At 39.2% G+C, this 25,658-nt stretch overlaps 1 protein-coding gene across 1 annotated transcript in view; it reads right to left on the reverse strand.

Annotated features, from left to right (window-relative positions):
* The window catches only part of LOC115779410 (desmoglein-4-like), a 31,861-nt gene that overhangs the window by 187 nt on the left and 6,016 nt on the right, over positions 1-25,658 (reverse strand). The window contains 11 exon segments of the mRNA XM_030728055.1: positions 1-580; positions 689-1,006; positions 1,147-1,280; positions 1,615-1,854; positions 6,412-6,633; positions 7,433-7,575; positions 8,014-8,573; positions 9,042-9,227; positions 12,623-12,757; positions 13,618-13,787; positions 20,755-20,893. Of these exon segments, the coding sequence (XP_030583915.1) occupies positions 1-580; positions 689-1,006; positions 1,147-1,280; positions 1,615-1,854; positions 6,412-6,633; positions 7,433-7,575; positions 8,014-8,573; positions 9,042-9,227; positions 12,623-12,757; positions 13,618-13,787; positions 20,755-20,893 (2,827 nt within the window).

Here is a 25,658-nt window from a genome sequence, read left to right on the forward strand (position 1 = left end):
TGGTTCTGTTGGATCCATCGACTAACAAAAGTGTGTTCTTTGGATGTGGTTGAACTACATATTGTACGGGTTGTAGTACAGGTCTGGTGTGGTAAATTGGTTGCTGCTGTATTAAAACAGTCTGAATTGGACTGGGTAGTTTATCAGAATGATTAATATTAGAGGAACGACTGATTCTAGTAATCTTGGCATGGGGAGGTGTCATAGATGGGGCAGTACTTACAGTATTGACAGATGATTGTTGTTTGTTAATAGATGACATTACTTTCTCAGTCTTTATGTCTGCATGCTTTGTCTCAACAATGTGCCCCAGTCTGGTCTTAGAAACTGGTTCAATAAAACCAACTGTGCTTTTGGTAGAACCTACTACATTATGTGGCAGAATGGTTTTGCGTGTCATTGAAGGAGGGATACAGATCTCAGCCAGATTCTTGAACTTTGGTCCAAAGTCAGTGAGGGTGTGTAAGTCATCGTCATTCTCCAGAAGACTGCAGCAGCCCACGGAGCCAGCAGAGGAGCCCTCGCCCTCAAAATTATATTCCAACAGAGTATTCTCAGCAGGAACAGCACACAACGCTTTCTGTTTGAGGTAAACAAGTATAAGTATCAAAAGGCTCATGACATAGGTGTGTCGGGAGAAGATACTGTGACAAAAGAAATTGCATGCAAAGTTACTATACCGTACTACCTGAGAGTAGTAATCATTGAGAAAAGCATCAGGAAGGGTTATATCCTCATAGAGAGCTGTGGTATGTTGTACACCAAGCCTATTCCTGCTTAATGTAGCACGTCCATTGCCATAGTTCACTGATTCCCTTGACAATGTGTAGGAATTGTCAACTTCTATTACATTTTGGCAAGTTGCCTGAAATTTGTGCTCATTGCTGATTTGTATCTGATTAGTTTCCATTATTTTTGAAATTATAGCGTTGGAGTTTAGCAGTTGTCCTGTCTCAACCTTTCGGAGGGTCCCCAGGGTAACAGGTAAACTTTGAAGTGACACTTCCTAAAAATATAAAAAGAAATAAAGTATTAGCTTTGATTTTTTTCTCATTTTGTGTATTGATGAATTAAGAAAGAAACAAAACAAGAAACAAACATAAGTAATATTTTTCCCAGAAAAAGGAGACAAAAATGGCAACCCACCTTATCCTCACCTCTCCCTTCAGTATGATAGGATATGAGGTACTCTGTGGTATAAAATGGTACCTCACTAAATTTGTCAGGAAAGATTTTGTCTGCACCTCCACACTGACAGAGCAGCAGAACAAGTGGAACGACTACACAAATGAAAAAATAAAAGCATTCAAATCAATGTAAAGATTTTGAAATCAAAACACTAAATCATAAAAGATCAGGGCCTTCGTGTATTTTAATCAGTGTTTTCTTTCCTGTAATACAGCAGCACAGTACACAGTACTTTAATTTTCAGATAATACAAAATAATTTGCTACAAACTAGTATTATGTTTTCAATAAAATTGAATAAATAAAACAAATAAATGTGTAAGGCTGTAATAAATAGTCCTGAATATATATTAAGGTAAAACATTAGGCATGTGGTTTCTTGCTATGTTATACACATCAGTATTGGATATTTTAAAACTGAACTCACATATTAGTAAGCACGATGCCATTACCAACAAGCCAATGGCCGGTGCAGCAAGCTTAGATGACATAGTTCCTAGTGCTGCTGTCTTTAGACTGCAGTCCTTTGTTTCCACACAGGTACAAACATCCACAGTAAACACTTCTGTGCTTGGACAGGACAGACCCTGAGCATCCAACACTTCTACCTGCAGCTCATATGGACCAGGCCATAGTGGCTCAGAAGAATGAAGAGCAGCACTTGTCTCTGGAGAGAAGAGAGCAAAGAGAGCTGTCAAACACAATTCCCCCCTTGGCCAAGAGGGGGCTGTGATCATAAACACTGCAACTTGACAACTTGAGCTTCAGCTTAACTTTACCAAGACTGCAGGATTTATTCTGCTTCCTCTAACAAAGGAAATTCTTACTTTTGAGGTAACAAACAGTTGCACCTCAATTACATTTTGACGGGTAACATAAAATTTGCATGAATTTGTCTTCAGTAACCTTGCACTTTACAATATTAATATTCGCACTGGATTGATTTTAGTGTCATATGATTAAAGGAATGAGTAATTGTGTTACAACTCGTACAATATGAACTATGAAAGTGTCTGAATATAGTATAACAGAAATTTGATTCTGTTCATCTGATGTAGCGTTTTCAGTAGAGAAAGGTTTCATCACTCAGCCAAGTGAATTCTGCAGTCTCAGCTGACTGCAGGTTTGCATAGTGATCAAAATTTGCATCATTGCCTAACAATGAACTACAAGATCAGTTTCATGGTTGTTAATATGATAAATGGCTATATGTACTGTTCACAGGGAGTTGGGGGATCGCTGCAATCAAAGCATTGTAATTTAATTCAATTCAATTTTATTTATATAAAATCACAACAACAGTTGCCTTAAGGCATTTTTTTTAATGTAAGGTAAAGACCCTACACTAATACAGAGAAAACTCCTACAATCAAAACAACTCCCTATGAGCAAGCATTCAGTGACAGTCGGAAGGAAAAGCTCCCTTGTTGTCCTGTCTCCCTCCCCTCAGGCATAACCAGGCTCAGGGAGGGGCTGCTGGTTGGAGCTGAGGGGAGGGAGACAGGACAAAAGACACACTGTGGAAGAGAGCCAGAGATTAAGCGACCCTGAACAGGATAAGTGGAAGAGAATGTATGGATGGATAAATGCAGAATGGTGTATAAACACATAGTGAAAAGAGGTGAGTGAAGAAGAAACACTCAGTGCATCATGGAAACCCCCCAGCAACCTAGACACACTGCAGCATGACTAAGGGATGGTTCAGGATTACCTGATCCAGCCCTAACTAGAAGTTTAATCAAAAAGGTAAGTTTTAAACTTAGTCTTGAAAATAAAGAGGGAGCCAATGAAGAGAAGCCAGTATTGGAGAAATATGCTCTGTCTTTCTAGTCCCTGTCAGTACTCTAGCTGCAGCATTTTGGATAAGCTGAAGGCTTTTCAGGGAGCTTTTGGGCCAGCCTGATAATGAATTACAATAGTCCAGGCTAGGAGTGAACTGGTTTTTCTGTATCACTCTGAGCCAGGAGGTTTCTAATTTTAGGGATTTTATGAAAATGCAAGAAAGAAGTCCTACACATTTGTTTAATATGTGCATTGAAGAACATAACCTGGTCAAAAATGACTCCAAGATTCCTCACTGTGTTACTGGAGGCCCAGGTAAAAGTATCTGATTAGAAACCATGTTTCTAAGATTTGCAGGGCAGATTAAAACAACTTCAATTTTATCTGAAATGGTAATGGTGAAAGATGTTTTCCCCATCCCCATCCTTGGTTCAGAGATGGTCATTAAGAGTTTAAAGCAATTTAATTTTCCCAAAGGGACACATTAAAAACTGGGACTGCATCAATAAGCTGAACTCAATTCTCTTTATAAATTGTTGTTAAAAATCCCAAACATATCAGCAAATCTACATTAGAATGGCTGAAAAGTAATGAATCAACATTGCAATGGCCCACTCAAAGTCCAGACCTCAAACTGACTGGAATGGAAGGAACTTTGCTAAAGAGCAGTGGGCTTGAATTCCTCCACAACAATGTGACAACAATTAGTTCAAGTTTTTCACATGCTGCTTCTCCATTTTGACATACTTTTTACTAAATAAATAATGACACAGTGTAATATGTCTTGTGTTGTTATTCATCTCAGGTTGTATTTAAATAATTTTAAGACTTAGTAAAGACCAAATAATTTTTCATTATGTCCTATTATAACCGTTCTAGGTTATATATAAAACCTAGAACTTGACAAAAGGAGTACCTGCTATTTATCACTACTGTATGCAGAATAATAAACAAACTTACAGCATTAGCCCTTTATGAATCTACCAATTTGTTAACTCACAAAACAAATCCCTTTGTCTTTCCTTTGTGCACTGCAGTAAGAACAGAAAAACAATATAGTATAATTCTTCAGTATGGTACAATGGTACTTCGAATACCACTTTACCTGCTAGCATGTTGTGTAGCTACTGTAAACATTTCTAGTTTCACACATTTTGTAAAAATCACATACTGCCAAGCATTTACACTACCTCAGATGATTTCCCACACTCTTATCACTTCTGTTGAGTCGCATGCAAAGAGGCAATAAACTTAAACTTGGACTGTAGAATTTGACAGAATTTTCCTGTTGTCTTCCAATATGTGAAATTTTCACAGACATGTAATTTTTATTTAAAAGAAAAACCCTTAAATTCTATTTTAGTGCTGACAATACATATCTAAAATTTGATGCACTGAGTGAAAATGACAAAACATACGGCAAATTAAGTATATTTTCTGTAATTTTACACAGATTTCTTAGTTAATTAACAGATATATTGTGCAATTATGGAAGTTTTCAACAAAAAAGTGGTTAAAAAAATTTATGAGCAGATAGTTTATGTCAAAAGGTATACATAATTACAGCAGTTTCACAGGTGGTGTATTTTACATAAGTTTTGTATGATGTATGATGATGGTAGTGATGGCAGTGATAAAAAAAACAATCATTATTACTATTATTGTTGTTATCATTATTATTGTATATGCGTATCCCTCTATGTGTGTGTGTGTGTGTGTGTGTGTGTGTCAGAGTCAATGTCAGTTTAAAATTAGCTGGAAGTGCTACGTCTTCGCTGAGTCTTTTATTTACAGCATGTTTTAAGCACACTATAGACCAGGGGTGGGCAATCCCAGGCCTCGAGGGCCGGTGTCCTGCAGGTTTTAGATGTGTCCTTGATCCAACACACCTGAATCAAATGGCTGAATTACCTCCTCAGTATGCAGTCAAGTTCTCCAGAGTCCTGCTAATGACTTCTATATGTGATTCAGGTGTGTTGGCTCAGGAACACATCTAAAACATGCAGGACACCGGCCCTCGAGGCCTGGAGTTGCCCACCCCTGCTATAGACTCTCTGCTGGGAGAATATGTTTTATATGTTTTATATGTTTATATTGTTCAGCCATACTTTACTAAAACCACTGAATGAAGTGCAACTGTGAGTCGCAATGTCAGGGGAATGTGTGCACATTAATTTGGTGATTTAGGAAATGTATAAAATGTTGTTTTGCTTGATTCTAATCTGCTGCGTAGTCTCTTTTACACTACTGGAACTGCAGCTACTAGAACACACAACACACACCAAGAATACCTGTTCAGCCCTTCAAATTAATTTCAATTTGATGTGGTGAGAAACTAGTGATTTCTATGTCTCCTTTGAAATTTCTAATGTGCAGCAATCTGATAGAGCACCCAGCAATAAAATTATTAACTGGAATCAAAATGTTTATTTTACTAAATCACCAGATTAATGACTTTCTGTAGCATTCATCTGTTGTTGTAGCATTTTACTGTTATATTTGAATGTTCTTTGTAGACTTGTATTCACCATTTGATAATGTCTCTGGCATATGTGGCATATCATTTTCTGTAGAAAAATATGACCCATGAAACGCCCCTTTGAGATTGGTTAGATGCTGCCAACGCCACTCCTTTTATGTGAATGTGCGGGAGGAACCCTGGGTTAACTTTGCAAGTTAGCCCAGCTTAATTGTTTATCCTAATTGCCAATGTTAGGGTAAGTGAAGATAATGCAAAGACCCTGGGTATACTGAACTCGCTTTGTAGTATATTCCCAGGTCCACCAGTCTGTATGTCTTTGATTTGATTTCCATACCCCTCTTGGCTTCCCCACCTGATAATACACTAGGCTTTAGCGCACACACACACACACACACACACACACACACACACACACACACACACACACACACACACACACACACACACACTTCAAGAGACTTAATTGTTTTTCTTGTGTGTGCAGTATGTGACTTATATATTTATTGTTTCAATAATGTCTGTCAATTGTTTTCTTTAAAGAAAATAAATAAATAAAATCCCATCGAAAACATGCTTATTTATTCCCGATACTGTCGCCATTACTCATGGTCAGTAGATTAGACATGCAACTCTCTCGTCTCCAGACAGCTAATGAGTTGGCTAAACAACAACAATAACAGTTATAAGCTAATGTTGTGCCAGCTAATGTTAGGCTCACACTTTCCCTCTGATATGCAGTTGATTAAATTCTCACATCATATGAGGGTTTACTCACCAAGCCTCAAAGTCCAACAATATTACATTCACTTCAAAGACAGTTTGATAACACCAGTGTCTTTTTTAGTTATAGGGCAGTAAATTACTGTTAAAAAAAAAAAAATGTTCAACAATCACTAATGCAAAAGAAAACAAAATTGTATAAACTTTTTAAAAATTTTGACCCAAACCACTTTTTCTTACCATTAATAACTTCTACAACCCAGCTGCCTCGTGTCCCATCAGGTATGATTCTGAAGGTGAATGGAGCAGCATTGGGACTAACATCTTCATCGATGCCTGTAACATAAACTGATTTTTTATTAGAGCACAGACTGGTATGGGTTGTAGTGAGGGTTGGACAGTGGTCATTGGAGTCTGCGACTTGAATGGCTATTGTTCCTGTGGCTGTCTTTGATGGCATGTCTGAAAGCAGATAAAGTCGATACCTCAGTAAATACATGTAATTGCCATTTACTTTTACAAACATATGAATTTGTATTTTTTGTAACAAGTTCAGTGTCTTGTTCTCATAAATTGTAAGGTCTGTTAAAACTAGTGTTTTTTAGAAGAGCAATGGTGTATATTATTGCTGACTAATTGTGTAAAATTTTATCACACGTTTCTTTCAGCTGCTAAAGTAAAGACAACTGTGCAAAATGGAGACATAATTAAACATATGATTCCTGTATAAAAACTTGAATTTAATAAAATAGCAAATGATTATTTTCTTTACATTTTATAAACCCAGTTCCTAAAAGTTGGGATGCTGTGTAAAATGGTAAGTGGACTGGTACTTAAATAGCTTCTTCCCACTTGATTTGAGCACTCAAAGCACTACTACAAGTCTCATTCATCCAATCACACGCATTTATCTTTCTCTTTACATAAGCACTTTTAACAGTTAAACATACACTCAGGGTGCCACAGCCACCCTATTGTATTCTGTCGTAAATACAAACAGAATGCAATGACTTGCAAATCTCATGACTCATATCTTATTCACAGTAGAACACAGAAAACACATTAAAAGTTTAATGTTTAATATTAGAGAGAAATGACCAAAAAACTTCACTGCCATACTTTGAAAAACATTAATGAACTGTGCAAACATCTGAAGTAAACTGAAATTAAGTCCTGCAGTGGGGAAGAAAGATGCCCTTCAAACCCAAATATAAGAAAAGAGGAAAGCAGAAACAAGACTTACTGTTGACAAGATAATTACCTTTGGATATAGCTAGAATCTTGCCGATATAAGTACCATTCCTCAAGAAAGGCGACTCTCTGTCTAGTACTTTGTTGAGTTTAATCTCAGCCGTTTCTTCATCAATTGTAAACCAGTTGTCTGGATCATAACCTTTGGCATAACTGGAGTACAGTAGATGTATAAGAAAGGGAAAAATAAACTATAAGCAAAGTAACACTGAATTAAAAGTTCCCATTTACTTAAAAAAAAAATTGTTCAACAGTATGAACATTATAAAAATGCTAGTATGGCTCTGTCTAGGCCAGGGATCAGCAACCCGCAGCTCCGGAGCCACATGTGGCTCTGTGCAGCTTGGGGAAGTAAATTATAATCTGATTATACTTCATATTTCAGTCTTTATATTATTAACACAATATGATCCTTTAATAGGATTAAAGCAGGCCTATTGCCTAAGTTATGCATTAAAAAAAAAGGGAGATGTTTTTTAAAATGGTTTATAGAATTACCAACATATTTTGTGATTTTAACTGGCTTATTTATGTCACTACCTACAAGCATACTTAATTATTATGCATTCATTTATATACTACTTGACAAACCTGACTTCTTCAGCTGGTTTTCCTGAATCTGGATCAATGGCCGCAAACACAGTGATCAGGCCATTTTGAGGTGCTTCATTTGGATCCTCAGATACAGGAATATTCCTGGTGTCAGGTATAAATGCTGGACCCTCTGGTACATTATTCACTGCTATTTTTACGGGGTAGCTTTTTGGTGGCTTTCCTGGCTTCTGCTTTGTTCCTGGTCCTGGTTTAAGGTCTGGCTTCAGCCCAGTGCCCACACCAGGTTTAATTCCAACAGCCCCTGCTTCAGGCTTAAGTCCCACATCCAACCCGACATCGAGCCCTCCTTCTAGATCTAGGTCCACATCTACATTCACACCTGCATCCACTCCCACATTTACTTCCAGATCTGCCCCAACACCCACACCAGCTTCTGTACCAGCTCCTGCCCCGGCACCTGCTCCAGTAGCCAGAGGTCCACCCTCTCCAACCTGAATGTCTACATCCATCTGTATAGCACTACCTGCCACAAAAGGAGCAACATTTTCAATCAAAAGGCCAAGCTGAAGATTCTGGACTTCTTCAAAGTCCACAGCCTGGAAAATAAATGATGAAAGAAAAAAATTAATGAGATGAGAGAAAACAGATAGAAAAAAGAAACAAGAAATACATTTATGAAATCAACGCAGAACTAAATGATATATTGTGAATCAACTGGTTCTTATGTTGTACTTTTCTGCTTTATATGAGCACTCAAAGTGCTTTATAAACCATGTCTCATTAACCTATTCACAGACACATTCATACAAGCACTTTCTACATCTAAGTGCTTTCTATGTAACATTCACACACACAATCACACTCCGATATATGCATCTGGAGGAACTCAGGGCTCAGTAACTTGCCCAAGGATACTTTGGCATGCAGACTGGAACACACACACACACACACTGGGAACACGAACCTTTGGATTAGCAAATGACCTGAGCCATAGCCACCCCAATTTGCAACTAGTTGCAAATTAAAATCTTCAAATATTTGAAGTCATCTTATAAAAAATGTACCTTTATCAGCTTTAGGATGCCTTCATTGGTTTTGTTGTCTGTCTCAATGGAAAATAAATTATCGTCATTCCCTTTGGCAATTGTAAAGACAGTCAGCCAGTTGTCTGTGAATTCTTGGTCTTTGTCCAAAGCTTTGATTTTCATCACCACCACATTTTCAACATTTTCATCCACTGAGCCAGAATACTGAAATTAGAAGAGTTAATTAACATGTTAATGACAGCATATAAGGAAAATGGTTTTTTGTAATAATCAGGAGTCAAATTCAACTGAACAAATTATTTTAGTAATTTGGCAATTCAGTATACTTTTTTTTATCTTATCCTATTGTGAGCTTTTGTACAAAATATTCAATTTCCATTCAATTTAATTTGTTTTACTTTTATTTACATAGCATTTTCATAACAGGTGCTTTATATTGCAAGGGAAAGACTATTAGAAAGGGACCCCAAACAACCCTGTGAACAAGCACTGTGTCATGGTCCTGGGTCAATTTACCCAGCACTTGAGTTTTTTTTTGTTTTTTTGTTTTTTTTAATTCATGTGAGCCCTTGTTTAATGTTTATATTTGCTTTGTGTATTCTTTAGTGTATTCAGTTTAGTCCTAGTTCTCAGTTGTTTTAGAGTTTAGTTCTTCCCTGTGTCCCATCCTATTGTGTATTCTCCTGTATTTAGTTCCTTCATATCTGTGCTTACACATTTAGTTTTTGCACTTCTTGCTTTCTTTTGTAAGCTAGTTTTTCCTTATGCTTTGCCTTTAGTTTTGCTTCCTGGTCTCATCCTGTGTGATTCAGTTTGGGGGTGGGGTGAGGTGAGTGGGGAAAAGAGAGCATGGGGAAACAAGGACAAACACAAGCTATGGGAGTCAGTAGACAAAATTTGACACATGGGGAGTAAAAAGAGCAGAGTGGGCAAGAAATGCTCAGTGCATCATGGGAAGTCCCCCTGTAGCCTATAGCAAGGAGCCACCTATAGCCATTCATTATAGGCATTATCAAAAAGGAAAGTTTTAATCCTAATCTTAGAAGTAAAGAGGATGTCTGTATTTCAAAAACCAAACTGTGAACTCCACAGGAAAGGAACCTGATAGCTGGAGGGTCTGCCTCCCATTTTAGTTTTGAAAACTCTAAGAACCTTAAGTAAGCTTCCACTCTGACAAAAAAGTCCTCTATTGGGATAAAATAATATTTTGGATGATTTTAATATATGATGGGGCCAGACGTCCAGACGTCTGAGAGCAGGTTTTCAAGTTCAATTCTGGATTTAATTCAATTCTGGAGTCCCAGTGAAGCGAAACTAATATGGGTGAAATATGAGGTTAGGGTTAAGGTTCAGGTGTAGAGTTGACGTTATCACTGATGGATGGATGGATGGGTGGATGGATGGATAATAACAATCTTCAATTCAATTTTAATTTATTTATATAGTGCCAAATCACAAGAAACAATAACCTCAAAGTGCTTTATATTGTAAGGTAAAAATTTTAACAATAATTACAGATAAACCCAACAGTCAAATCAACCCACTTGGGGACAGTGGGACGGAAAAACACCCTTTTAACAGGAAGAAACCTCTGACAGAACCAGGCCCAGGGAGGGGCAGTCATCTGCTGTGACTGGTTGAGGGGAGGGAGACACAACAAAAAACACACTGTGGAAGAGAGCCAGAGATTACTAATAACTAATCATTAATGCAAGAGATGAATGAAAAATAAATATTCAGTACATCTTCGAAACCCCACCCAAGCAGCCTAGACAATTGAAGTGTATCTAAGGGCTGGTGCAGGGTCACCTGATCCACCCCTAATTATAAGACTGATCAGAAAATAAGTTTTAAGTTTAATTTTAAAAGTAGCAAGGGTGTCTGTCTCCCGAATTCAAATGGGGAGCTGGTTGAAAGAATCTTAAAGCTGAAGGCTCTGCCTCCCATTCTACTTTTAAATACCAGAGGAACCACAAGTAAGCCAGCAGTCTGAGAGCAAAGTGCTCTATTGGGGTGATAAAGTACTGAGGTCTTTAAAATAAGGTGGGTCCTGATTATTCAAGACCTTCTATGTAAGAATAAGGATTTTAAATTCAATTCTAGATTTAACAGGGAGCCAGTGAAGAGCCAATATGGGAGAAATATGCTCTCTCTTTCTAGTCCCTATCAGTAGTCTTGTTGCAGAATTTTGGATCACCTGAAGGCTTTTCATGGAGCTTTTAGAACAGCCTCATAGTTATGAATTACAGTAGTCCAGAAAAAAGTAATCAATGCATGAATTAGCTTTTCAGCATCACTCTGAGACAGGATGTTTCTAATTTTAGAGATATTGCACAAATGCACGAAAGCAGTCCTACGTATTTGTATAATATATGCAGTGAAGCACATAACCTTGGTCCAAAAATGACTCCAAGGTTCCTTGATGAAAGCATCTGGTTAGACACCACGTTTCTAAGATTTAAAGTGTTAATACAATAACCTCAGATTTATCTGAATTTAGAGGCAGGAAATTAGCAGTAACCCAAGCCTTTATAAATTTAAGACATTCCTGCAGTTAATTGATGTGTGTCATCTAGTTTCATGGATAGATAAAGCTGGGTATCATCTGCAAAGCAATGAAAATGTGTGCTAATAATACTGGCTAAGGGAAGCATGTATGAGAAACCAGCTCCCAGTTTGGTTTGGGGAGACAGACACCTCTATTTTTAAGATTAAACTAAAAAACTTAGGTTTTTGATCAAGCTTATAGTTAGGGCAGGATCAGGTGACCCTGAACCATTCCTTAGTTGTACTGCAATAATCCTAGGCTGGGGTGTTCCCATGATTCACTGAGTATTTCTTTTTCATTCTCTCTGCATTTAATCAGTAGTTATTATTAATCTCTGGCTCTCTTCCACAGCATGTCTTTTGCCCTGTCTTCCTCACCTCACCCCCTACCAGTTGCAGCAGATGACTGGGTCTGCTGGAAGTTTCTTCCTGTTAAAAGGAAGTTTTTCCTTCCCACTGTCACCAGTGCTTGCTCATAGGGGGACTTTTTGATTGTTGGGTTTTCTCTGTAATCATTGTAGGGTCTTTACCTTACAGTATAAAGAACCTTGAGGTGACTGTTTCTTGTAATTTGGTGTATATAAATAAAATTGAATTGAATGCTAAAGATGGGAGTAATAGAAGAGTACTGGAGTATTTGCAGCAGGCGGGGTTCACAGCGAACCCAAAGAAGTGTGTGGTTGGATGGAGGGAGGTACAGTATCTGGGGTACCACTTGGGAGGTGTACAGCTAATGTATAGCTCTATTGAAAATGATTAATAATATAAGAATACATTTGTATGCCTCAAGAACAACTGTTGGTTGTATAGAATAGGTTGGACTCTGGCAAAGTTTTTGACTGTTCATGTCATATATGACATATTGGGAATACTTTATTTCTCTTGGGAGGTGTTTTATTTGGGGTGCTCTGAAGTTCAGTCTGGGGCCTTCTTCTTTTATGTCTTTATATGCTACCCTTAAATTGAATTATAGGCACATACACCAAGTTACACCCTGCCTCAGTTTCTGAGAGTCTTGAACTGACTGCTGTCTATAAGTACAGGTCCATTACCTCAGATTTCTCCAGAGTGGGGATGTTGTCATTGATGTCCAGGATCTTGATCTCCACAGTTCCAGTTCCTGTTAGTCCCCCTGCTGCTCCTCCCATATCAGTTACTTTTATAACTAGTCTGTAGAAGTCACAAGCCTGTCAGAGGAAAAGAGGACAAAAGCATAACTTATACATGCATCGTTCATAGAAGAATTGTGATCATACTGTACTGGTGAAAAAAGCTAAGATGGGGTGTCAATTCCAATTCAACATTGCTGTCCTTCTAGGATGAGAAAGTAGCTAAAGGTTAATTCTCATTAAAATTAATCTTTGTTTTTTTTAACAAAAGAACTCTATCTCTCGTGAATTTCAGTTGTAAACAGCCTGGTTCCTATATAGTGCTTTCCCTATTACACTTGAGCACTCAAAGTAAGCACAGCATGCCTTATTCACCCATTCATACAAGCACTTTTCTCTACACCTAAACTAGCTGCATACAAGCACTTTTTCTACAACTATCAATCATTCACACTCAGATGAACACATTGGAGAGACACTTGGGGTTCAGTATCTTGCCCAAGGATACTTTGGCACACAGACTGGAGCAGCCAGGGATTGACCCACCAACCTTCCAGTTAATAGGTGACCTGCTCTACCTCCAGAGCTATAGCCACTCCAATCAGAATACAGACTGTCAGACAGTTATGACTTTTTCAAATTTATTTTCAACAAAAACTCTGAAGTATATGTTCAATTTGTTTTATTGTAAATGAACTAGTTCTTATATAGCACTTTTCTAATCAGTATGAGCACTCAAAGCACTTATACAACATGTTTACATTCACCCATGCACTCCCATTCATACAAGCACTTCCATGTTTACTAAGCTAAATGCTTTTGCATGTAGCCTGGAGTAGCCAAGAATCAAACCGATGACCTTCTAATCAGTAGGTGACCTGCTCTACCTACTGAGCTACAGCCACCTCCATTGTATGTGCAGTGACTACTAAACTCACCTCTCTGTCCAGTGTTGGCTTTTTGACATACAGTTTTCCAGTGCTTTCATCTAAATTGAACATATGACCTGTGCCTTCTGGCTCCTGACTGGCGATTTTGTAGGAGATCTGAGCATTCTTTGTTCCAGCTTGGTCCTTATCTTCACCCTTGAGCTGCATGACAAGGGTTCCTGCAGTGGACCACAACATCACATGATCAACAATTTTGAAATATATATTACACTGTTAAAAAATAATTAAAGCAAGGCTTTGAAAACATATCAGATCTCAATGGGAAAAAAATTGTGCTTGATATTTACACTGATATGGACTGGGTAATGTGTTAGAAATGAAGGGATGGGGCGCCTGGGTGGCTTAGTGGTGAAGCCAGCGACCACATACATATGCGTTATACATTGTGGCGCGGGCGGCGCGGGTTCGCGTCCCGGCCTGTCGTCAATTTGCCCGCGTGTCTTCCTCTGTACCTTTCCCCCATTTCCTGTCTCTCTCCACTGCCAACAAAAGCCACTGTTGCCAAAAACGCAAAAAGAAATGAAGGGATACCACATAATTTGATTAACAACCCCCTCTGCTGCTTAACTGACAAAATCAGATGTTCAATTCACAGATTAAAAAGTATTCTTTTTTTTTTTTTTTAGCAGTATGTAGACTGTGTTTAGAGCTGATAAAAAAAAGTTTCAAAATTTCAATTGGATCTTACAGAAAAAAAACACATTTAACAGTTTATAATTAAATATAATGTGGGAGGCTGTGGCTCAGGGAGTAGAGATTGGGTGGTCATCTGTGAAACATTAAAGTTTTAACCCTGTTTTTTTCAGTTCCCATGTCTGTTGTGTTCCAAAGAGGGGTAGAGTTTTTCCTTTTTTCTGTCTCTCTTTTGTTTTCTTTCTTTCCCTCTTGCTCTTAGTTGGAGATGTGGACCAACGCTTCCTCAGGAGTCCACCTAGAGATGGAGTTTTCCTTTCTTGGGCTTTCTCTCCCACAGCTGCTATTAACTGGTTAGCCTGCTCTTGGTATTTAACCTTTAAAACTAACCGTGTTGTCGCTGACACAGCATGTTTCAAATGTCCAATGATTAACTGACTTCCTACAACAGCACAAGTAAAATTGTCTATAAAGCACACTCTCAGCTTTCAGAAACCATTTGAAGTTTTCCAACAGGACAAACTGCTGCATAAATACAGTAATTCAATTCAATTCAATTCAGTTTTATTTATATAGCGCCAAATCACAACAAACAGTCGCCTCAAGGCGCTTTGTATTGTGGGTAAAGACCCTACAATAATACACAGAAAACACAACAGTCAAAACGACCCCCTATGAGCAGCACTTGGCGACAGTGGGAAGGAAAAACTCCCTTTTAACAGGAAGAAACCTCCAGCAGAACCAGGCTCAGGGAGGGGGGGTCATCTGCTGTGACCGGTTGGGCTGAGGGGAGAGAAAAGACATGCTGTGGAAGAGAGCCAGAGATTAATAATAATTAATGATTAAATGCAGAGTGGAGTATAAACAAAGTAAATAAGGTGAATGAAAAGAAACAGTGCATTATGTGAACCCCCCAGCAGCCTAGGCCTATAGCAGCATAACTAAGGGATGGTTCAGGGTCACCTGATCCAGCCCTAACTATAGGCTTGATCAAAAAGGAAAGTTTTAAGCCTAATCTTAAAAATAGAGAGGGTGTCTGTCTCCCGAATCCAAGCTGGAAGCTGGTTTCACAGAAGAGGCGCCTGAAAGCTGAAGGCTCTGGACAATAGTCCACCCTAGAAGTAATAAATGCATGAATTAGCTTTTCAGCATCACTCTGAGAAAGGATGTTTCTAATTTTAGAAATATTGCGCAAATGCAAAAAAAAGTGGTCCTACATATTTGTTTAATATGTGCATTGAAGGACATATCCTGGTCAAAAATGACTCCAAGATTTCTCACAGTGTTACTGGAGGCCAAAGTAATGCCATCCAGAGTAAGTTTCTGGTTTGACACCATGTTTCTAAGATTTGTGGGGCCGAGAACAAGAATTTCAGTTTGATCTGAATTTAGAAGCAGGAAATTAGAGGTCATCCAGGCCTTAATGTCTTTAAGACATTCCTGCAGTTTAATTAATTGATGTGTGTCATCTGGCTTCATAGGTAGATAAAGCTGGGTATCATCTGCATAACAGTGAAAATTGATGCAGTGCTTTCTAATAATACTGCCTAAGGGAAGCATGTATAATGTAAATAAAATTGGTCCTAGCACAGAACCCTGTGGAACTCCATAATTAACCTTAATGTGTGAAGAAGACTCCCCATTTACATGAACAAATTGGAGTCTATTAGATAAATATGATTCAAACCAATGCAGTGCAGTACCTTTAATACCTATAATATGCTCTAATCTCTGTAATAAAATGTTGTGGTCAACAGTATCAAAAGCTGCACTGAGGTCCAACAGGACAAGAACAGAGATGAGTCCACTGTCAGAGGCTCTAAGAAGATCATTTGTAACCTTCACTAATGCTGTTTCTGTACTGTGATGAATTCTGAAACCTGACTGAAACTCTTCAAATAAACCGTTCCTCTGCAGATGATCAGTTAGCTGTTTTACAACTACTCTTTCAAGAATCTTTGAGAGAAAAGGAAGGTTGGAGATTGGCCTATAATTAACTAAGACAGCTGGGTCAAGTGATGGCTTTTTAAGTAGAGGTTTAATTACAGCCACCTTGAAGGTCTGTGGTACATAGCCAACTAATAAAGACTGATTGATCATTTTTAAGATTGAAGCATCAATAATTGGAAAGACTTCTTTGAACAGTCTAGTAGGAATGGGATCTAATAACATGTTGCTGGTTTGGACGAAGTAACTATTGAAGTTAACTCTGAAAGACCAATTGGAGCGAAAGAGTCTAAACAAATACCAGCAGTGCTGAAAGCAGCCAAACATGAAGAATAATCTTTGAGATGGTTATGAATAATTTTTTCTCTAATGTCTAAAATTTTATTTGTAAAGAAATCCATGAAGTCACTACTAGTTAACGGCTGACTCTTTGTCAGCCTGGCTACAGTGCTGAAAACAAACCTGGGGTTGTTCTTATTTTTTTCAATTAATGATGAATAGTAAGATGTCCTAGCTTTACGGAGGGCTTTTTTATAGAGCAACAAACTCTTTTTCCAGGCTTCTAACTTAGTGAGACGCCATTCTCTCTCCAGCTTACGGGTTATCTGCTTTAAGATGTGCGTTTGTGAATTATACCACGGAGTCAGGCACTTCTGATTTGACGTTTTCCTTTTCAGAGGAGCCACAGTATCCAAAGTCGTACGCAGTGAGGATGTAAAACTATTGACGAGATAATCAACCTCACTGGGAGCAGAGTTTAGGTAGCTGCTCTGCACTGTGTTGGCACTGAAGAGCATAACAATGAAGGAATTAGATCATGCAATGTGTGCTTGAGCAAAAATGCTGGCAGTGATACGCTTGGTGTTAAAGGCTGTTAGGAACCAGCTGGTGCTGCTACTCTCTGCCAGATCATTGTCACCATCATGGTGGTAAAAAGGCATTCTTTGTTATTTGCTTGCTTTCATGTTTCTCACCCAGTAATTCCATGCTCTTCAGTTGCCTGCCTGAAGCCTGTCTGATTCCTTCAAGTTCTATTACTTGCTTAATTCTGAGGAGATTAACAAGCACTTGTTGCTTATCTCTATCCATCCATCCATTTTCTTCTGCTTATTTGGAGCCAGAACACAGAGAAAGCAGCCTAAGCTGAGGAACTCAGACCAAACCAACAAAACTACATAATACAAATAAAAGCAGAGATGAGATTCTGAGGCCACCAATGCAGACACCTTCTGCCACTTGGCTATGCCTAGAAATTCTTCCCATAAAAATTACAAACAGAATTGGTGATAAACAGCTGCCCTGGCACAGTCTAACACCCACTGGAAACAAATCCAACTTTTTGTTGGCAATGCTGACCAAGCTCTAGCAACAGTTGTACAGGGACTGGATGGCTCAAAACAAAAAGCCAGACACCCCAAATTCCTGCAGCACCCTCCACAAGATACCCTAAGGGACACAGTTGAATGCCTTCTCCAAGTCCACAAAACACATTATTACGGCCACAAAGAGAGCTGCTATCCCCCCCCCCCCTCCAGGTTCTTCCAGCCTGATTGCCACAGCTAAGTGGCATTGCAATTGTTTGGGAGGCTGCATATAAGGCTCCAGCTGTCAGTGCTCCTGGCCTTTAGGCCACTGGGCTCTGGCATGTGTGGTTGCTGGACCGTGGTCTGCTTGTTCTGAAAGTGTTTAAGATTACTAGTAGTAAAACCTTGGCATTTGTGTTTTTGGCTCTGCAGTGGAATCTTTTGTTTTGCTAGTGCTCCCGTTTTTTCCAGTTTTGCGGAAGCTTGGTAGGGGTTCTCTGACACTTTTGTTTGTTACATTTTTCTCCTGTTTTGTGGCTAGCCAGGGAGTTTAGGTATTGTCTTTTTGTTTTCACCCCAAAGATTAGTATTATTTTTGCTTCTAGAAAGTGGGGGTTTTGTTTGTTATTTTGGCCTAGGAGATCCTGAAGTCTGATATGCTTCCTTAGTTTCTCTTTTCTTATTTTGGTTTGTAAATAGTTATTTATAAATATTTGTAAATAAACCTTTTAAGTGTGTGCAAGATCCTGTTTGTGGTTTGTCTTTGTTTTGTGTTACGCTCCCCCTGCAACCCCTAGACCCTGCAGGCAGGAGAGCTGTAACAACTTGTGAACTGGATGGGCAAATTTGCATGCACACTGAAATATTCATGAGAGTATAACGAGGTAGTCCAGCATTCTGTGACCAGAAAGAAAACTGCTTTGTTTTTCGGTCCCCCTTATTAAAGATGGTAATCATCACCACAGTCTACCAATCCAGAGGCACTGCCTCAGATCTCCATATGACATTGTAATTAGAAGGCTGGTGGTTCGATCCCAGTTTGCATGCCAACAGTGGATTAAAAGCCCTAAAATACGGTACTATCCGAGGTGTGATACCTCTGTATCATCACAGATACGGACAATATCCAGATGAATGCACACTGGATCTTTAACAGAGATGTTTTGTAAATTTCTTCCAAACTCTGAATGAACATCCATTACATATCTGGATAATATCTGGCTAATATCCATCTAAACATCTTTGACAGATCAGATCTTCCCGTATTCTGTCTGGAAACATTACAGATCATTCCGGATATAGGCCCTTTTTGTCCAGTGCAAGTTATCACTGGGCAGATATTGAACCCCAACTTGCTCCCAATGTGTTCACTGGAGTGTGTGTGTGTGTGTGTGAGAGAGACTGCTCATGTAGAGTAGAAAAGCAGTACATAAGAACCACTTAATTTACCATTTATCTCATCCCCAGTAATAAGGTGAGTCCTCCCCTATGTCTCCAGACTCTGCTGTCAGAGGATGTGTCAGTGTGAATACATGAAGGATATCCTTAAAGTATTCCTTCTCTGGTCCAACTAATCCTCAGTTGAAGTCAGCAGCTCCCTGCCCACATATTCACCATGTGAGTAGAGCACTGCTGTCCCCTCCTGAGTCACCTGATGGTTTACCAGAATTGCTTCGAGGCAAACTGAAAGTCTTTTTCAACAGTCTCACCAAAACCCTCCCATACCCAAGTTTTTGCTTCAGCTGCTACCAAAGACACATTGCGCTTGAGCTGCTGGTGCCCATCAGCTGCCTCTGAAGTCCCACAAGCTAATCACGCTCGACAGAACTTCTCCAGCTTGTTCACCAACTGGTTTGAGGATTACCAGCAGGACAGGCACCAACCACCTTGCAGCCACAGCTCCATGCAGTGGCCTCAGCAATGGAGGTTAGGAACACAGTCCATTCAGATTCATTGTCCTCACCTCCTCAGGATTCTGTCGAAGATCTGCTGGAGGTGGGAGTTGAAAATCTCATGGACAGGGACCTCTGCCAGGCGTTCCCAGTGCACTCTCACTATGTATGCCAGACCTGCCCAGTATCCTCCCCTGCCATCTGATCCAACTGCACCACCAGGTGGTGAACAGTTGACAGCTCAACTCCTCTCTTCACCTGAGTGTCAAGAATATACAACTGCAGATCTGATGATATGATTACAAAAGTGGTCGTTGACCTGTGACCTAGGGTGTCCTGGTGCCATATGTACTTATGGACACTCTTATGTTCAAACATGGTGTTCACTATGGACAAATTGTGATTTGCACAAAATTCCAATAGATCAGGCAAGCCATTCATCACAATGTGAGGGTGTGCCCTTCCAGGTCTCACTGTTACCCACATAAGCACTGAAGTCCCTGCTTAACTTACTTGAGCCAAACAGCTTTTACTTTTTACTTTATTACATTTTTAGAGCACTTTAAACACAGGGACTGTAACAAAGTGCTGTACAGTCAACACACTTACACATTCACATAAAACACAAAACACAGCAATAGGGACAAGCTAAAAGCAACAGTCTTAACTCGGGGTAAAAGCCAAACGGTAAAAATGGGTCTTAAGAAGAGTCTTAAAAGTAGATAATAAAAGAGCACTCCTAATAGCTACTCCCAGTAGCTGGTTACAATTACAGCAAGACCAAGGTCTTATCTGCATCTAACCTGCCGGCCCACTCTCCACTGAATCCATCATACCTTCACTAAAATCTCACCTGCTTGCCTTCTGCCCCTCAGAATCACCAGTTGAAGAAAATGGCAAGTAAAGTCTCAGAATCATATTACAAACTTTAAAAGATCTTATCAGTCTGGCCTTGGGTGCTGTTAACATCTCTTCTTCAATAGAAATTCCAGTCCTGATCCACTATAATTAGTTGTCTAGGTCTGCTCTTTGGGCCCAAATTGCATTAAAAAGAAGAATGTCAAAGTGTCCTGGACAAGATATTTGGAGTAGTCATGGATGCATCCAGGAATACTGTTTGCTTTTATCTACACTGAAATGCAGATAAACACAGATTTTTGTTTTTTAACCACAAAAATGTTAAGCATTTCATCATCTTGTCAAACATTTGTCACTTATCTTACAAGATTGAATAATTATTGCTAAATAACAAATAATGTCACGTGACAGCAAAAGATGAAATACAGTATGTATGCCACATAAAGAAGGAGGCTGATAGTTAAAATATCAGGTTTAAAATCCATCGTTACCTTTTTTGCTTGCCTCTGTAATGTTCCCAGTATGCAGCTCAAAGGAAGGAGCATTGTCATTTTGGTCCAGGACTGTTACAGTGAGTGGGATGTTACTCTCTGCTGTGGTCCCATTCCTGTATCTAGCAATCCCTGTTAGCTGTGTGAATTACATAAGAAGAAATGATCACATAGTTTTAAAATTCATCCTTTAATGTGCAAACAATTTTACAGAAACCCACTTATTCCCAGCGACTGGTAACTGACTGACAGACAGCTGGGAGTAGCCATTTTAAGTAGCTGGTCCCCGTGGTAATCGGAAGGCTTTATGAAGGTCTTTCAAAGTTGTTCTTTGGACAGTGGCTGCTTTTAAATTCATTTTAAGTCCAGTCCTTGTACCTGAAGAGGAGTTTTTTTGTTGGTCTGTTAAGCCACTTAATAATGAACTAGGAAATACTCAAAACAGGCACTTGACAATGGGTTTTATGGAGTGATAAATACAAATTGGAAATTTTTGTTCAAATTCTCATCGATGTGTATGGAGGAGATTAGGAGACACCAGTGAGCATCTACAGCCACCTGTAAAACTGGTGGTGAAAGCTTTGTCATGGTTTGGGGCTGCTTTTCAGATGGTGATGTTGGAGATCTTGTCAAAAAAAATGGAATTATGAGCACAGAAATGCATCAAACACACTGCCAGTGCAATAAAAGCATGCATGGATAGAAAAGCACACAATGGAACACTATTGGTCATGGACTGACCTCTCCAGAGGCCAGACTTCAGATTTATTGAAGCAGTGTGGGATCATCTTGATAGAGAATGGAACAAAAGGCAGCCAACATTCAAAGAAGAGCTTTGAATGTCCTTCAAGAGACCTATTCCCAATGATAACTTGAAGAAATTACAGAAGTCTGCCTATGAGAGTTCAGATTGTGTTGAAGAATAAAGGTAATCATACAAATATCAATTTCAAGCTCTGTTTTTATCTTATGAATTGCATTTCCATGTATGTTTACATGTTTCAATAAATGGCTGCAGCTATTTCCGGTAAAATATAAAAAAATTAGAGATTTCTGCACAGTGCTTTATAATGAGTGAACCACACAAATTAAAGTATATTAGACCAGTGTTAACTTGATGGATGTGGGTGGGGTGTGTTTTGTGGGGCAATGCAGACCCGTCGCTATGGGCGGGCCCTGGGGGGCCGTGCCCGCCCACTGATACGCTTGGGCCCGCCCACCCAAGCCAGATCACTAATCAAGCTAATAATAGTGGTGCCCCCCCCTGTTGGATTTCATAAGCCCCCCCTTAAGAGTGAGATCTGGCGACGGGACTGGGGCAATGAAAGTAAATGTGACTGATCGAAGCAAATCTTATGGTGTTTTCCAGAAAACAGACATTAGAAGAATACCAATAAAATGGCATCTAGACAACTATATGAATTCCATGAATGTAAGGTTTTCCAAATTGATATTCAATTTTTGTCTGTCTTTTTTTTTTTCGGCTGTTGAAACCGGCAGTTAGAGTCCATGCTCCCACTATTGCCCCAAGTTAACAAGACTGATCTTCTGATGTCAGAGTTTTCATATTTACGGCCTGGAAGCAGTTTTCTGACTGAGCTGACCCAAATAAACTAAATGGGCATACTCTAAGTTATTAGATCATCCCACCCATCCCATAATTATATGTCACAAAGTTGGCAGATGTGTTAACATCAGTTTTTATTAATATACTCTGGGTTGCATACTTTAAAAAACTAGATTTTAATAGTCCTATTCACTCAGAAATTTATACAGACATGCAGAGATAGTGGGTGGCGGGGTGCTTCTTGCCTGGAGGACGTCTTATTTCACATCTGATCATTAGGTTTTTAACCAGTTTGAGCGTGTGACTCTGGCATTCTTAGAGGATGTGGTTCGGCATATTAAAGCCCTCAAGGTTCTCCCCGTGATGCTGCTCCTCCTCAATTTTTTTAAAGAGCTTTTTCCTAGTATAGGACAATCCGTACTTGCCATCATTAATAGCAGTTTGTCTTCTGGTGTGGTCCCTGTAAATTTTAAACATTCAGTCGTGCAAACAAAGGTCTTGAATAATCAGGCCCCATCTTACCTCAAAGACCTCATAGTCCCATATCACCCAAATAGAGCACTTCCCTCTCAGACTGCTGGCTTACTTGTGGTTCCTAGGATACATAAGAGTAGAATGGGAGGCAGAGCCTTCAACTTTCAGGCGCCTCTTCTGTGGAACCAGCTCCCAGCTTGGATTCAGGAGACAGACACCCTCTCTATTTTTTTAAGATTAGACTTAAAACTTTCCTTTATGATCAAGCTTATAGTTAGGGCTGGATCAGGTGACCCTGAACCACCCCTTAGTTATGCTGCTATAGGCCTAGGCTGCTGGGGGGTTCCCATAATGCACTGCTTCTTTTCATTCACCTTATTTACTTTGTTTATACTCCACTCTGCATTTAATCATTAATTGTTATTAATCTCTGGCTCTCTTCCACAGCATGTCTTTTTTTCTCTCCTCTCAGCCCAACCAGTCGTGACAGATGACTGCCCCTCCCTGAGCCTGGTTCTGCTGGAGGTTTCTTCCTGTTAAAAGGAAGTTTTTCCTTCCCACTGTCACCAAGTGCTGCTCATAGGGGGTCGTTTTAACTGTTGTGTTTTCTCTGTATTATTGTAGGGTCTTTACCCACAATACAAAGCACCTTGAGGCGACTGTTTGTTGTGATTTGGCGCTATATAAATAAAATTGAATTGAATTGAATTGAATTGAAAAGAAAGGGTTAATATATATGTTGGGGTGATATGGTACTATGAGGTCTTTGATATAAGATGGTGCCTGATTATTCAAGACCTTGTATGTGAGGAGAAGAATTTTAAATTCTATTCTAGATTTAACAGGGAGCCAATGAAGAGAAGCCAATATGGGAGAAATATGCTCTCTCTTTCTAGTCCCTGTCAGTACTCTAGCTGCATCATTTCAGCTGAAGGCTTTTCAGGAAGCTTTTAGGACAGCCTGATAATAATGAATTACAATAATCCAGCCTAGAAGTAATAAATGCATGAATGAGCTTTTCAGCATCACTCTGAGAAAGGATGTTTCTAATTTTAGAAATATTGCGCAAATGCAAAAAAGCGGTCCTACATATTTGTTTAATATGTGCATTGAAGGACATATCCTGGTCAAAAATGACTCCAAGATTTCTCACAGTGTTACTGGAGGCCAAAGTAATGCCATCCAGAGTAAGTATCTGGTTAGACACCATGTTTCTAAGATTTGTGGGGCCGAGAACAAGAATTTCAGTTTGATCTGAATTTAGAAGCAGGAAATTAGAGGTCATCCAGGCCTTAATATCTTTAAGACATTCCTGCAGTTTAACTAATTGATGTGTGTCATCTGGCTTCATTGATAGGTAAAGCTGAGTATCATCTGCATAACAATGAAAATTGATGCAGTGCTTTCTAATAATACTGCCTAAGGGAAGCATGTATAATGTAAATAAAATTGGTCCTAGCACAGAACCCTGTGGAACTCCATAATTAACCTTAGTGTGTGAAGAAGACTCCCCATTTACATGAACAAATTGGAGTCTATTAGATAAATATGATTCAAACCACTGCAGTGCAGTACCTTTAATACCTATAGCAAGCTCTAATCTCTGTAATAAAATGTTATGGTCAACAGTATCAAAAGCTGCACTGAGGTCCAACAGGACAAGAACAGAGATGAGTCCACTGTCAGAGGCTGTAAGAAGATCATTGGTAACCTTCACTAATGCTGTTTCTGTACTGTGATGAATTCTGAAACCTGACTGAAACTCTTCAAATAAACCGTTCCTCTGCAGATGATCAGTTAGCTGTTTTACAACTACTCTTTCAAGAATCTTTGAGAGAAAAGGAAGGTTGGAGATTGGCCTATAATTAGCTAAGACAGCTGGGTCAAGTGATCGCTTTTTAAGCAGAGGTTTACTTACAGCCACCTTGAAGGTCTGTGGTACATAGCCAACTAATAAAGACTGATTGATCATTTTTAAGATTGAAGCATCAATAATTGGAAAGACTTCTTTGAACAGTCTAGTAGGAATGGGATCTAACAAACATGTTGCTGGTTTGGAGGAAGTAACTATTGATGTTAACTCTGAAAGATCAACTGGAGCAAAAGAGTCAAAACAAATACCAGCAGTGCTGAAAGCAGCCGAACATGAAGAATAATCTTTGAGATGGTTATGAATAATTTTCTCTCTAATGTCTAAAATTTTATTTGTAAAGAAATCCATGAAGTCCCTACTAGTTAAAGTGAAAGGAATACTCGGCTCTACAGAGCTCTGACTCTTTGTCAGCCTGGCTACAGTGCTGAAAAGAAACCTGGGGTTGTTCTTATTTTCTTCAATTAATGATGAATAGTAAGATGTCCTAGCTTTACGGAGGGCTTTTTTATAGCACAACAAACTCTTTTTCCAGGCTAAATGAGCATCTTCTAATTTAGTGAGACGCCATTCCCTCTCCAGCTTTCGGGTTATCTTCTTTAAGCTGTGCGTTTGTGAATTATACCACGGAGTCAGGCACTTCTGATTTGAAGTTTTCCTTTTCAGAGGAGCCACAGTATCCAAAGTTATACGCAGTGAGGATGTAAAACTATTGACGAGATAATCGACCTCACTGGGAGCAGAGTTTAGGTAGCTGCTCTGCACTGTGTTGGCACTGAAGAGCATAACAATGAAGGAATTAGATCCTTAAACTTAGTTACAGCACTTTCAGAAATACTTCTACTGTAATAAAACTTATTCCCCACTGCTGTGTAATCCATTAAAGTAAATGTAAATGTTACTAAGAAATGATCAGACAGGCGGGGGCTTTCAGGGAATACTGTTAAGTCTTCAGTTTCTATGCCATATGTTAGGACAAGATCCAGAGAATGA

The sequence above is a fragment of the Archocentrus centrarchus genome, chromosome 4 (assembly GCF_007364275.1).
Source record: "Archocentrus centrarchus isolate MPI-CPG fArcCen1 chromosome 4, fArcCen1, whole genome shotgun sequence".
NCBI classification, from domain to species: Eukaryota; Metazoa; Chordata; class Actinopteri; order Cichliformes; family Cichlidae; genus Archocentrus; species Archocentrus centrarchus.